At 42.8% G+C, this 14,884-nt stretch overlaps 1 protein-coding gene across 1 annotated transcript; it reads left to right on the forward strand.

Annotated features, from left to right (window-relative positions):
- The first annotated feature begins 321 nt into the window (after nucleotides 1-321).
- NEK2 (NIMA related kinase 2) lies at nucleotides 322-13,443 on the forward strand. The gene is made up of 9 exons (XM_053310199.1): nucleotides 322-498; nucleotides 2,676-2,893; nucleotides 4,217-4,457; nucleotides 5,992-6,074; nucleotides 6,725-6,851; nucleotides 7,072-7,294; nucleotides 7,817-7,871; nucleotides 7,947-8,017; nucleotides 12,020-13,443. The coding sequence occupies exons 1-9, from the start codon at nucleotides 400-402 to the stop codon at nucleotides 12,253-12,255; spliced, it is 1,353 nt and encodes a 450-aa protein (XP_053166174.1). The 5' UTR covers nucleotides 322-399; the 3' UTR covers nucleotides 12,256-13,443.
- Nucleotides 13,444-14,884: the final 1,441 nt, after the last annotated feature.

Genomic DNA, 14,884 nt, shown 5'->3' on the forward strand with positions numbered 1-14,884 from the left:
CAATCACAGAGAACAAACTTCTCTTTCTTCTTGTGAAGGATTCTAGAAACCGGAAGTGATGATTGTGTAAAAGCACTTTTACTTTTGAAACGGTTTTTTTACCCCTTCTTTCCTCTCCTCTGTGAAGCAGCCGCTTGACCTGCACGCAGAGGAGTGAGGGGGCGTGGCACTGGAGGCGAGTTTCTCGCGCCGCCCTCGAGCGCCGCCAGCCGCGGTTGCCTAGCAGCCGTCCCAAACAGCCGTTACGTGCGCGTGGAATTTGTAGCCAATCAGAAAGCTGACGGGTAGGCGCGGGCGGGGCCTCGAGATTCGGCCAATCAGCGGCGGACGCGGCGTGGTTTAAACGTTCGCAGGTGCGGGGTGTGTGTGCATTGCGTTTGTGTCCCTCGTTATGTGAGAATGCCGCCGACCCGACCCGAAGACTACGACGTGCTCCTCACTATCGGCGCTGGCTCCTACGGCAGGTGTCAGAAGGTGCGGCGGAGGGCAGACGGCAAGGTGAGAAGGGATGTGAGGGCGCCCCCGTGGGACTGCAGAGGGGCAGGCGAGACCTCGTGGGTGGGGGTAACTCAGCAGAACTTGGTTCGAGGAACGGCTGTGATCCGGAACTTCCTTTCAGTTCCGAAAGCTAGACACAGTGGAGCGAAAGCTGGTAGTTGCTCTGGGTGGGTGCAGGGTGCTCCTTTGCTCCCTGCAGTAATGTGTCGTTCAGGAGTTTGCCTGTCACGTGTCTGTGGGGGCCATTGTGGAGCACATGGGTCCCAAACAAGTTCTGAGCCTTGGGTCGTTTGCTTTAGTTTCCTGTTGCTTACAAGGCAAAGTGAGGCTGTGTTATCTGTGGATGAGGCGGAGGAAATGAGCACCATGCCATCTCCCGTTTCTGAGGCAAGAGACCTCTGCAAACCATTTGCTGGGAAGCAGCAGTGGGAGTGGACCAGCTGCTTCCATGTTCTGTTGTTGGGCTTCCTAGAGACCTCTGGATGGCTGCTGTGTGGCATAAACCTTGCTCTAATCCAGTAGTTTGCTCCTCCTCCTATGCTCTTCTTAAAACCTTCCTGTTATGCAAACTACTTCCTGAACTGGTGGAGTCTTGCTGTGTCTCTGCTCCCTTTGCTTGTTGCTTAGCTGCTGATGTGTGGCCACCTTTCTCCTGCACCGGTTAGCTGGTAAGATGAGATGGGCTTCTGTGGTGGGGTGAGATAGCAAATAGGTTCTAAAATCACAGATAGCAGTGTTGGTCTATCACAGGCCTGCTCAACTTCGGCCCTCCTGCAGATGTTGGCCTACAATTCCCATAATCTCTGGCTATTGGCTGCTGTGGCTGAGAATTATGGGAGTTGTAGTCCAAAAACAGCTGGGGGGCCTAAGTTGAGCAGGCCTGGTCTATCAGAAGAAAGTCAAAGCTACAGAAGGGTGAAAAATTTCAACAGAACTAACTAATAGGTCACAAAGCAGTGACCTGAAAATATAAATATTTGGAACTTCATGCTGGATGTTAAACCAAAAGTGTGGGGAGGAAACAACTGGGCATTATGGAGAAACCTCAAAGTCTACAGTTTGAAGTGGTCTGAAGATGGTGCAGAAGGAGTTACACAGAGTTCATTAGGTTACTTAGTGCTGGAGACAAAACAAATTTTAGGCTACACTAGGAGCTACTGGGACGAAGAAATGCTGGCAGCTGTTTCCTCTCAACTTTTTCAAAAACCTAAAAGCCTTCTGTTTCTTGGATCTCTACTACTTCTAAACTCCCTTCTGCATTGACATTATCTTTCTGCCAGCAACAATAGTGTTTCCTGTACCTTGGTTGGACAGGACACCTGAGTTTCCTTGATCTTGAGGGCTCTACTGCTAGAGTGAAGATTCCCTGGTCCAGATATAATCTAGCTTGATGTGGACTGAGGCACACAGAACCTTGCTTATTACCTTGCCTGATTGACCACCACCTAAGCAGGATGCTGGACTAGATGTGCTTTTGACCAGATCCAGCAAGGATTTTCTTATGGTTAGAGTGCCGGACTAGGACTGGGGAAACCCGAGTTCAAATTCCCATTCAGCCATAATACTAGCTGGGTGACTCTGGGCCAGTCACTTCTCTCTCAGCCTAACCTACTTCACAGGGTTGTTGTGAAAGAGAAATTCAAGTATGGAGTACACCACTCTGGGCTCCTTGGAGGGAGAGTGGGATATAAATGTAAATAAATAAATAAATAATAAATAATAAATCTAACAGATGGGTCTGACTGGTACATGGCTGGAATCTGCTACCTTACCAGGGCTGTCTACTGTGCTCTGTGTCAAGAATACTAATTAAGTTGGGTACTGTGGAAGGTATGATACTGCTACTTGGAGCTTTGTGGCATGATAAAATGTTGGCACATCTGGTGGCAAGGTAATTGTGGCCAGGCTCTGCTTCCTATGGCAGCTCCAGCTTATGTATGTTCACATGCTCATCAAAGTAAAAACACAACATGTGATAAACTGAGGTCAAGATACTGCATAATTCTAATCACTGAATTAATAAAATGAGGTCGTGAATCCCCCTTCGTGTCTGGCAGTGGAGGATGATAGCAGTTTCTTACAAGTGGGTCTTAAAGCACAACTTGATCATTCTTGGCTTATAATCTAGTGTCAAAAAAATTTCTGTGCTGACCATAGATGTCTTCAACTTTTTTCAGGTCTTGGTCTGGAAAGAACTAGACTATGGATCTATGACGGAATCTGAGAAACAAATGCTTGTTTCTGAAGTGAACTTGCTTCGTGAGCTAAAACATCCAAACATTGTCCGGTATTATGATCGGATAATTGACAGAACAAACACAACTCTTTATATAGTGATGGAATACTGTGAAGGAGGAGACCTGGCTACTCTGATTGCTAGATGCACAAAAGAAAGGCATGTAAAACTTATCTAAGATTACTCATTTTGTGAATTTGTATACTACTCCATACTCTTGCATCTGGGCAGTTTACAAGAAATATAAATTAACAATTATATTGACATTGCTTTGGAAAGTTTCCTAAAGTAAATCTTTTTGAGGTCCTTGGTGGCTAACTTACTACCCTTCAACATCAGCATGTTAAGCCCACCAGTCACTAATAATTTGGGAAGTGCTACACCAACTTCTGTTGACAGGATGCAAGAATGATACAGGTGTCCGTTTTTACTGCACACTTGCACATGATGTGATAACATTCTCTTTACTACTTGGCAGTATAATAACCCATACAGGTGACCAACTTGTATGAACTGCCCCCTTCCATACAATAACACGTGCCAGGAAGGTGTAGAACACTTACAAAAAACATTCCGACAGGCATGCTTTTGGTACCTCCTGCTTTAAACATGTGGGGTGGAGTATTGCTGAAACCAGTGTTTAGTGAACTTCAGCGATTCAGTACTAGAATGTTGGAATCTGAAACTATTTAGTCTAAAAGCTGGACTACTTTGCACTTAGCTGAACAAGAGCTAGAATATCTAGTATTATGCTGGAATGCTTCTCTGTGTGTTCCCCCTTGATCTCAACTACCAGACTCTGGGGGCATCTATTAGGGTTCTGAAGAAAATAGAATGAGTGCTACAGTGTACTACCAATGTACTCATAGCTAATGTCATGGGTAGGGTCTTTGCAGAGACACCTTGTGTCCTGCAGGGCACCAGATAAGGCTGATGCAGTGTGTTCCTGTGTTATCTGTCCCTATGAAATCATATATTGGGGCAGGCAAACCAACTGATCTCTAGAAGGGGTAGAAAGCAAGTCTTGCCCACTCTGTAATAATGCATGCAGTACTTGTTTTGCCCTAGAGGGATGAATGACCACTCTTCACTTATTTGGGATAAATTAAAGGGATGTGTTGTGTTCTATCCAGTAATCTTTTTCAGATTATTTGGACATTTGTTCCACAGGGGTCCTGTATAGAGTTGGGGGAGGGGGAGGAGAAAATTGAGTTGTTGAATAAACCTTTAGTTAATATACATAAGATTTCCTTGTATGTATGGCCGAAGTGGCTATAAAACAGGATGCACCAGTGTGGTGGATAATAGACCTGTTCCCTGCACCTGACGACTCTAGCCATTCAAAACCTTAGCCTGTAACCTTTATAGCCCCACACTTGGTTTAATCCCACTTGAGTGAGGAGATTTTGGAAGCTCTAATTGAGAGAGATAAAACTTGTGGCCTAAAGTGCTTAAAATAACCAGCCTCTTTCTCTTTCAAAGACATTATTTGGAGCAAAACTTTATCTTACGAGTTCTCACTCAGTTGACCTTGGCCTTGAAGGAGTGTCACAGGCGGAGTGATGGTGGCCACACAGTGCTTCATCGGGACCTAAAGCCAGCAAATATTTTCCTAGATGGCAAGAAGAATGTGAAGCTTGGAGACTTTGGACTGGCCAGGATACTGCACCATGACACCAGTTTTGCAAAAACATTTGTTGGTACACCATATTACATGTCTCCAGTAAGTGTACCAAGTTTAAGCTTGTTGTAGTGCCCCTTGACCATCCTTGGGTTTTCCCTTAATGATTATCAGATATGAAAATAATCCACATCAGTGTCAAGAGGTCTTCTGAAGAAAATTACATTAGGTAAACAAAACTAAAAAATACAATCTGTTATTATTATATGCTATATAAATTTCACAAGTGCATATGTCTAACATTTAAATGTCAAAAGAAGACACTGTAGATCACTCGGACACTAATTTTGGTCAGAGAACTCTCTACTATGTATACTTCCTAGATAGTTGGGAAAGTTAACAACTTTGAAATGGCCCAATTCAATTGGCATTGGATTGTATCTTTACTTCTTATGCAATTGGAATTAGGAGTGTGCACAGAACCGGCTGGTTCGGTTCAAGTCCGGACCAGGCTAGTTCAGTCCAGTACCTCCATGAACTCCCCATTCCAGGGGGGTGGGTTGTGAGCCCCCGCCAGCCTCCCATTCATCCAAAAACAGGCCATTCTTTGGACTGTATTGGTCTCCCCCCCCCCACCCTGGTGTGGCAGCCTCCAAACTGGCCACTGCACCGGGGTGGGGGGAGGCCTGAACCGAGCCAGTTTTGGACAAATGGGAATCCGGTGGGGGTAGGGGGGACCTCTGCAGACACCCCCCCCTCCACCTCGGAGACACACACACCCTGCAGGGTAAGTTTAAAAAAAAAAAAAAAGCTCTCACCTCCCCTGAATGCGGGGAGGCAGGTTCGGTCTGAGTGTCTGAGAGCCCTATTCCATGAGTGGTGCACTATTTGTAGTTCTGTGAATCCAAAACAGTTACTGATTTTATGGAACAATGCATCTTAAAAATGGGTTTTTATTTTTGCCCAAAAATATAACAAACATAAGATCAAGCCCAAGCCTATATAGTTTAGCATCCTGTTTCCCACAGCTGCCCACCAGATGCCTCTAGGAAGCCCAAGACAAGAGATTGGGTGTGCTTTCTCTCTCACCTCCTGTTGCTCCCCCTGCAACTGGTATTCAGAGGCATGGTTGAAAACTTTGTTACAGTACTTTCTGCCATCTTTGAGAAGCAAATCTTATATCTTGTCTTATAAAAAGTACTTACTGAAAGAGTAGCTACTGTAATTAAAATAAGGTGTCTTTCCTTTTCCAGTATTAGGATTGTATCCAATGAAAGTTAGACACAACTAAGTTGTCCCATTAATTTCACTGGGATTCTGGCTGTTCTCCTTGACTTCACTGGTGCATAGTCATGATTAACTCTCTTTGCGCAAATGCTAAAGACTGTGTCCAGCCAAGGTCAAATATATTGTATACTAGTGGTATAGTGCATAACAAGCCAGATGATTGATAACTAGATTTCTGTTATAAATTACTAAATTTTCTGAATGGTTAAAGCTAGAAGATTAAGAATTGCTTGGAATACTACTCCAGACCACATATTAACCAATCTTCCATGTCAAGATTTCCTCTAATGAGCACATTTTGCATTTCTTAGTAAAAAAATTCTACATCAAACCTTTTGTTTATTCTTAGGAACAAATAAATCGTATGTCCTACAATGAGAAATCTGATATCTGGTCTCTAGGATGCCTGCTATATGAGTTGTGTGCCTTGTCGTAAGTACAGTTCCACCAAATGTCTCTAGGCAGATACTTGGAAATAATACTGCTATATCTGAGTATAGTAGTGCCCTCAAGCAATTGGAATAAAATTGGGTACCATAAAGTTCTAGAAATAAGAAATTGTATGTCCCACTTGAGACTTACTATAAGACAATAGTGTAGGGATGTGCACAGATCCAGGCGGGGGTGGTTCGATGGCGCGGGTGCTGCTTTAAGAGTGGAGGAGTGTGCATTTACCCCTCCCTTCGCTCTTCCCTCACTGGCATTCCTCTTTTCTAAAGTCCATTGGGGCGGCAGCATACCTCCCTGCCGCTCTGTTGCCCCCATTTACTGGATACAACCGGAAGTATCCGACATGTCTGCCATCTCAAGCAGCGCACCCACCCACCCTGCAATCAAACCAGCCACCATTCAAACCTATTCGGAGGCCCATAAAGGCGTGCACATCCCTACAATAGTGTCCTTAAAACCTTGAACGAATAGAATCTGGCAGATGATAGTCTTAAAATGACCTGAAGGTGACTACTTAAATTGCAATGCATGACTAATATAGCCTAAATGCTGCTCTGCCATAAAATCCCTAACTCCTTGCCTAATCCTGAGCAGATGCTGGGGTGACACTGAAGAGCATTTTCATTCTCTAGGCCTCCATTTACAGCTTTTAACCAAAAAGAGCTAGCTGAAAAGATAAGAGAAGGAAAGTTCAGAAGAATCCCATACCGTTATTCGGATCAGCTGAATGAACTTCTGACAAAGATGTTAAACCTAAAGGTAAGGATGTCTTGGAAGTACAAAGGATGGGATCTAGATAGCTTCCACCCCTGTTGTGGTGCTACATAGCTCTTCATTCCCAAAATGCTGCTCTAGAAAGTTGGGCCTCCAGAGCAGCCCCTGATGCTGCACAAACAGTATCCATACACTTTGTTTACCAGATCATGTGTCCATGTGTGTATTATGATTCTTCAAATGTACTATGTTCTCTGGTTTCAAGGATTACTGCCGGCCTTCAGTTGAAGAAATTCTTCAAAACCCCTTGATAGCAGACTTGGTGTCTGAGGAGCAAGGGAAAAACATGGAGAGAAGAGGGCGACGATCAGGAGAGCAAGATAAACCCGAGAAACTTTCAGGAAGTCCAATGAATGAATTGAAATTGAAAGAGCAGCAGCTTCAAGAAAAGGAGAGAGCCATAAGAGAGAGAGAACATAGACTAGAACGTAAGAAAACTAACTTCTTAGTACTAGGATCTGTGGGTCAGATTATATGGATCATATCTGCAGAGAACTTAGTACATCCCATTAGTGACATGAGCCTCCACTGCTCCAGCAAAGGTAGTACATCTCCTAGGATCTGCTTACTGCAACAGTGCAAATGAAGAGTGAACAAAAGAGCAGTAGAGAACAACCTCTACCCTGGAATTTTGGAGTAACTATACCACAATAGTTAATCCCCTTCAGCTTCAGTTGTGTTTAAACATGGAAACACTACTAATACTGTGTGCATTTATGTATGCATGCACCTTTGTGAGTAAGGATCCATTTGTATATCCTATATTACAACAGGGTTGTGTCAAATCTGATGCATTGCCCATAAGCTCATAAGGACTTGACAAAGTACAGCAATGTGCTCTTCTCATGGCTACTTTCCAGAATGAAAAGCTGTCATAGTATATACTTCTGAAGAAAATCTTGTTGGGGGCTATCTGTAGTCTGATAACATTTCCAGTCTCTTTGTTCCAGAGAGAGAGCGGGAGCTATGTGTTCGGGAGAGACTGGCAGAAGACAAACTTGCTAGGTTGGTGTGTTAACAAATTTTGAAGTGCTTGCTTTGATTAGCACTGCTCTTGTTAACCAACTCTCTTCTAAACAGGGCTGAGAACTTGATGAAGAATTACAGCTTGTTCGGGCACCAAAGACTATTGTTACCGACATCTAGCCCAGGTAGGAGAAGATATGGGAGACTACTACTACTGGACTACTAAACCAGGAATGCAGGACATTCCAGCTATTTCTCACTTGTGATTTTTCTCGTAACTCTACCTCTGTGGTGGATGAGTTGAAATCTCTGGTTAGACTGGGATACCAAAAACAGATGCAACCAAGGGATGGGCTTAATATAGTTGCATAAAAGGGGAAGAGCTGCTAAATACAATCACCATTGTGGTACTGTGTACCAAATTTTGATCATTAGTAAATGCTGGGCATCTCAGCATGGTAAGACCTCTGTCCATATAACAAATTCTGTTAAATGAGTAGAGAAGGATTTTGGAGTACTACATGGTATATAAGATATTCACAATTCCTTTGGCACTGATCAAACCTACATTTTTGATACTCTTTCAAACAAGGAATTTAATTATCCATCTTGGCTTCTCTGCCTTGGATAGTAATCTTGATTCAGATACCAGATATCTACTCCAAGTCGAGCTGTGGTGATGAAGGAATAGGATTTGTGTGAATATGGCCTGTTTAACTATGTTTTCCTAGCATCAGAGCTGTGTGTATGCTTTGTGCCTTAACTTTTTACATGTCTATATTTTGTAGCAGACTGTGACTTTCTTGAACTCTAAAGTTAGTCCTTAATAAAAATATATTTTTTATCACTTATCTAGTTATGCAAATAAGGCTTGGATAGACTAACCCAGAGCTCTGTCATGGTGGCTTAGTAGTCTATAGGACGTCCTTGTAGAAGACCACTGGAATGAGCTGCTGTTTCATTTGCATGAAGATCAACTGGGTATCTATCCAAACTAGCTTGGAAAGATGAAGCAAAAAAGCAATCTAATGGTAGCCTAGTATGCTGTCATATAACCAGAGGCGTATCTAAGGAAAATAGCGCCTAGGGCAAGCATTGAAATTGCGCCCCCTGTCCAGACATCTGGCACCCATCTTTCAGATAACTTTACCATAATATCAGCGGAAACATACAAGTCTGAAGGTCACATACAAGTCACATATCTGAATATGTGTACAGTGACTTATATTATATATATATATATTAAAAAATTACCTGTAGCCCCTTTGGGAAGGCTTCTAAAGGCTGGGGGGGGGTCTGCAAAGGTTCCCCCTCCTGGCCTCTAGGGCCTCACAGGGACCATTTAAGCATCTGCGGTGGCCATTTAAAAAAAAAAAATTTTTTTTAATGGCAGCTGAAAACAAAATGGCCACCACACATGCTCAAATGGCCTCTGTGAAGCCTGGTATGGCCTAGGGCCTCAAAGAGGCCATTTGAGCATGCGCGGTGGCCATTTTGTTTTCAGCAGCCTTTTTTTAAAAAAAAATTAATTTTAAGAAATGGCACCCCCCTTCAAGTGGCGCCTGGGGCACGTCCCCTGCCTGCCCCACCCTAGATGCATATAACTCTAACACAACTAGGCTTTATTGATTTTTTTTATTTCCCTTTGGAATTCCACCCCCCCTTGGTTTTCAAAATCAGTTCACCATGCAATATGACGGGACTGCTGTTCAAAGCTGCCTTTGGCAAGCAAATCTAGCTGATGCCTGCCAAAGCCACCTCCAATACATACATTCTGTGAGTGGGACATTAGCTTAATAAAGAAACTCAACTGCCTGGCACTATTCCCTAGAAGTACTTCTTTTTCTGTAGTAGTCTCATCACTTGCTTTCTGCTTAACTGTCTGGTGCTCTTCATTTGCCACAATATTAAACAATAAAATGGGTATGATGCTACCTCCAAAGCACCTTCAGGGAGTGAATTTTAGTCCTTGCTCTAAAATGAAACTTCTGTTAATACACTGAAGATGCAGCTTTCAGTGTGGTTTAAGCCTTTGCTTTACTGGGCAAATCTACTTGAGCAATTTGGCTGTTTAAAAAAGTATATCCTTTTATTGGACAGCAGTGTTTTCTGATATATGGAATAGCTGTGTTTTCTCCTTTATTATGAAAATATAGTCATATGTTGGAAAACTGGTCTGTCTCTTAAAATGTAACTTTCTGATTACCATAGCTGCTCATGTGGATCCACCTGATAAGCAATAAGACTTTCTGAAAAGCTTCTGTTGCCTTCTTCAGATGAGTGTTGTTGCCTACTTGTTCTAAAAGCTTGTCTTGTGCTATCAAGACCTACATTAGAGAAGCTGCTTGAAACATAGGTACCCTGGCACTAGGTGATGAATATTCTGTCTACCTGAATCTGGCAAGGCAGTTGGACACACAAACTCACAAAAGGGCTGGTGAGCCAACAAAAGGTTATCAACTTGAAGGTGTTCATAGCCAGCAGGAGCTCTGCCTTTCCTGGATCTCCAGACCAGTCCTGCTCTAGAAGAGACCAGCTCTAAAGCCAACATCCTCCTGAGTAGACCTATCAGAAAAAATTAAATGCAACCAGGACAGAACTTGGTCTCTGGAGCTCTGCCCTCACATGATGTCTTGCTTTGGGGGCAAGAGTCTCACTAGCAGGCATTGACTCCCTTGGCTCTGTTGGAGCACCTGCAGGAGGCACAACAAGCTCTGGCTCTAGGAGCCTTTGGGAAGTGTTCATCCTCTTTCCTGAAAGGGTCTGCTCAGGGAGGACAAACTTTACTCAGTACACTATGAAGGAATTTAAGTGTGGGAGCCCCATCATGCTCTTAATTCCATTTTACAGTCGCTGTTTCCCTGTCCACATTGTTATGGTAAAATCCTTCAAACTTGCTGCCATTCTATCCAAGAAGTACTCGTGCTGTAATTATACCACTCTGGAGTATTTAAATAGGCAGGCCTGGTTTGATTTCAGAATGCACAGGGCCCAGGATCAAGGCTGCAGCTCATTATTTGTTTAAAATAGTTCCATTAAACCTAACAGGGCTGCTCTGGGGTGAGTGGGTGGTGGCACAAATCTGCAAACTCATATGCTCTGCATAGCAATTTCTGCCAGGGTCCTGACCCACTTCATCATCCAGCACTAGGATCTCTAGTCCTTCCCATTGCTTTCCCCACAAATCTCTTAAGGAAAGCTCTGCACAGATGGGCTTAACTTTTCTTAAAAGGGCTGGGAAAAGCACAGTGACATGCATATGTCACTGTAGTGAAAAAAACTTCATGTTCTTTGCCAAAAAACCATGGAATTCATGGTCAAGTGAAGGGGCTCACACTCTTAATTCCTTCAGAATGTGCAAAGTAAGGTGTGACCTTCCTGAATAATCCTTACAGGAGTACCTAGCTTTGTCTGTCATCTTGTGAAATCAGCCTGATACATGCATCTGTGCTACAAAGTGAATAAACATCTCTTGTTTGAGAGACATGATTTCTTGTTCAGAGTGTGATGTTGAAATCAAACCTTAATTTCTTTTTAGGACACACCAATTTTTTAAAAACACCAAACCCTCCTTTCATTATTAGAAGCAAGTTACTTGCAAGTTTCATTAGGTTCTTGAACATCTTACAAGCTTCAAGGAGATGAAAAAGTGAGACTCTCAGAAGCCTCATGGTATTTTTTAATAGGCCCAATGCATTTCCCATTAAAAATCCTTCATCATAAAGAGGCCAAAACCAAACAGCCTCACTCTACTACTATTTCCATGAATGTATTGCATAGTCCAAAATGCTCAGTTTCCATAAAGCTCATAATAATGCTCAAAAGTTATAATAGCAGAGGCAAGGATGTTTCCTATAAGAGAAAGAGTAAGGCAATATTCTAAATATGGTTCAAAAATTCCTGTGCAAAGTCTCCCAAAGAGGTTTACGAACTTAAAAGTAAATAGGTATTGTTAACCCTCTGTAGGAGTTGCTAAAACTTGCTGATCTGGGGCAATCTGTATTTAGATTTGATATTCAACATATGCCATGTTTGTGAGTGGGACTCCTAATAATCAGCTGGGTTTTCCTTGGAGGAGATGAAAGCTTCTAGTCTTTACTGGAAATTCCAAAGAAAAGAATAAACTAATGTTCACTACTTTTCTTCAGTATTTCAAAAAGTGTGTGTGTTTTCTCTCTATTTTTAAGATGATGAAATGTCGCCAGTCTTCCCTACAAAAACAAGGAAGAAGAAGGTTCAGTTTGGTGATGAAAGTAAAGAAAACATTCAGTGTAGCAACAGCCTGGAGCATTCTCCCCTCTCAAAAGACAAAGGCTCTAATCTGAAGAAAAGGCTTTATGCAGCTAACCTACGGGCCCAAGCTCTCTGTGAACTGGAGAAACATTATCAGCTGAAAAGCCGGCAACTCCTTGGGATGCGTTGAAGCTGTATACTTTTCTTGGACTGTGTACTTAATTTTGATGGTTTTTATAGGCTTGTGTTTCTTCTGATGTTTATGATGGAAAGATGTGTAGAATTGTTTTTAGAAAAAATGCTAAAATATGTTTTTAGTATTTAAGCTGTATGTTAAAAATGATTTGAGTATGCATATGGGTTTCTTAAGCAGTTTGCATTCTTACACACTTGGCTTTCTCCTAATACATGAACAGAGCAGTCAATATTAAACATTTATAGGGCAGACTAGCAAAATGAAACTAAAACAAGAAAGCACCAGCAATCCTTAGGTCTCCCTTATGTATCTGATATCCTCCCTCTGCATAATACTGAATATAATGTTCAAGAGTTGATTCTGTTCTGGTAGAACAAAGCATGCAATACTTGTTCTCTTTTAAGCCACCTTTTTAGGAGCAAGCACCAATGGGTTGCTTTGTCTTTGTAATGTTGCACCTAGCATGGGATTTGTATCTTCCCTGTTAGCTGCTATAGAGTTTGGATTTGCTGTCATGGTAGAGGTCTTTACAATTATGATACTTTGTATAGTGGAAGAATTGCACAATTACCAGTTTAAAAAGAGAGCTGGGTTTAAACAAGCCCCTTTGGTTAGTTACCAGATTCAAATTCTGAATAAAAATTAGAATTTAAGTGGAAGAAAGCTTAAACAATTTACAGGTAGTTTGCTGTTGTAAAATGCTCACTTCATAATCTATTTCTCATTGTCTTTTTACCTTAAATAGCATTAGAAATCAAGTGAGAAAAGAACTGTTCACTGAACGGCATCAATATAAGAAGTCCGACTTGGTTAAACTATTATGTTTTATAAATATAAAGCTTTGCGCAGCACTGCTATTTATTTCTCCGAGTTCTCTCATGGCCTGAAGATGGTGCACCTAATTAGACTGCTGGCGAATCAGTAGTGATTGCAGGTGTGCATGTGTGTGCATTAAGTTCTTGCATCCAAAGGAACTACATTTCCTGTGCTGGAAAATGGTAGCCCTCAGAGCAGGGGAGATACCTAAGTTCTCTATCTGATTGTGACAATGTTCAGCAGAAAGGCAAACCTGGAATTCATTATCTTTACTGTGTGCCATCAGTATAAGAAGCCACTCATGGTTTAACTGTTATGTTTTCTAAATATAAAGTGGTGCTCAGCACTGCTATTTGCTCCTCTTGATTGTTTGATGGCCTGAAGATGGTGTTGTGAATAAGTAGTAGGAATGAGCTATGTACATTCAGAATGGACTTATGCCTGACTGACAGTATGCATCCATTCCTATGGTGGTGATGATTTGAGATCGGTCCTCTCAGATGGGGAACCCTCTATAAAAGCTCCCACTGATAAACGCCTGAATGGGCCATGAGGTGCACTCATGATTTGGCTGCCTTAGCAATGAGAGCTGCTGCAGCAGCCTTTATGGTAGCCAGGGCACCCCTCATCTAAACATAGGAACATAGGAAGCTGCCCTATACTGAGTCAGACTATTGGTCTATCTAGCTCAGTATTGTCTTCACAGACTAGCAGTGGCTTCTCCAAGGTTGCCTGCAGGAACATGTCTCAGCCCTAACTTGGAGAAGCCAGGGAGGGAACTTGAAACCCCCTGCTCTTCCTAGAGCAGTTCCATCCCCTGAGGGGAATATCTTAAAGTGATAACACTTCTACTCTCCCATTCATATGCAACCAAGGCTAAGAGGACAAATTATGCTTACTACCACAAGACCAGCTCTCCTCTCCCTGGCTAAATGGCTTAATAAAAGAACCAAACTCTGGTATCGCTTGCATGGGACAAACGTTCATAAAATTACATGAGGTGTAGGCGTTTATCTCGGCTTCCACTCTTGACTCTATTTGCCTTGCATCACAGGCAGCAATGGCTTCAGTAGTAGGCAGCTGTAATTCATGCTTGAAATATTGGCAGGTTGACGCTACCTTCAAAAGTAGCCTCACAGCAGTACCCTTCAATGGGAAAAAATTGGGAATGAGGCAAAAGAAGTCCTCACAGAGTCAAAAGATAAAAAGAAAGCTATGCCCACCTCGACATGTAAAGTGGGGCACACGCAGGGGCCCACTCCAACCTCCCTTAAAACATGAGGGTCTCACAAGGGCAATTCAGCATCTCTTGTCAATAGTGTCCCAACAGTTCAATGGGGTACAGGCATCTACTCCATCATTTTCATGGTCCCAGAAAAAGATGGCTCCATACGGGCGGTGTTGGATTTAAAATTCTCAACTGCTATGTACAAAAGGTGGAAATTCTGCCTGGAGTCCCTAAAGTCAATTGCGGTGGCTCTCCAACATCTCAACTGTCTAACTGCAATGGACCTAAAGAAGCTTACTGGCCATCCCAATACATCGGGACAGTCGCCACCTACTGCGCTTCCTTTATGCAGGTGCTTATTGCCAATACAGGGCGCTCCCTCTCGGCCTCCTCAGCACCTTGCATGTTTACAATGATCTGGTTGCCAGTGCTAGCACATCTCTGCCTCCTGGGTGTAGGTAGGGCTATTTGCTTATCTGCATGAACTGTTACTAAAATCTCCTTCACTTCAGACAGGGACCTACAAAGCACCCTTCAGGTGTTCCAGGACCACAGCTTCTTGATCAACAGAAAAGCCAG

The sequence above is a fragment of the Hemicordylus capensis genome, chromosome 1 (assembly GCF_027244095.1).
Source record: "Hemicordylus capensis ecotype Gifberg chromosome 1, rHemCap1.1.pri, whole genome shotgun sequence".
NCBI lineage: Eukaryota > Metazoa > Chordata > Lepidosauria > Squamata > Cordylidae > Hemicordylus > Hemicordylus capensis.

What these genes read in the sequence shown, in the direction of transcription:
- NEK2 (XM_053310199.1), top strand. Translation starts at nt 400, where the DNA reads ATGCCGCCGACCCGACCCGAAGACTACGACGTGCTCCTCACTATCGGC. An exon ending in GGCGGAGGGCAGACGGCAAG is followed by an intron (nt 499 to 2,675) that starts GTGAGAAGGGAT and finishes AACTTTTTTCAG; the next exon opens with GTCTTGGTCTGGAAAGAACT. An exon ending in GCAGAAGACAAACTTGCTAG is followed by an intron (nt 7,872 to 7,946) that starts GTTGGTGTGTTA and finishes TCTTCTAAACAG; the next exon opens with GGCTGAGAACTTGATGAAGA.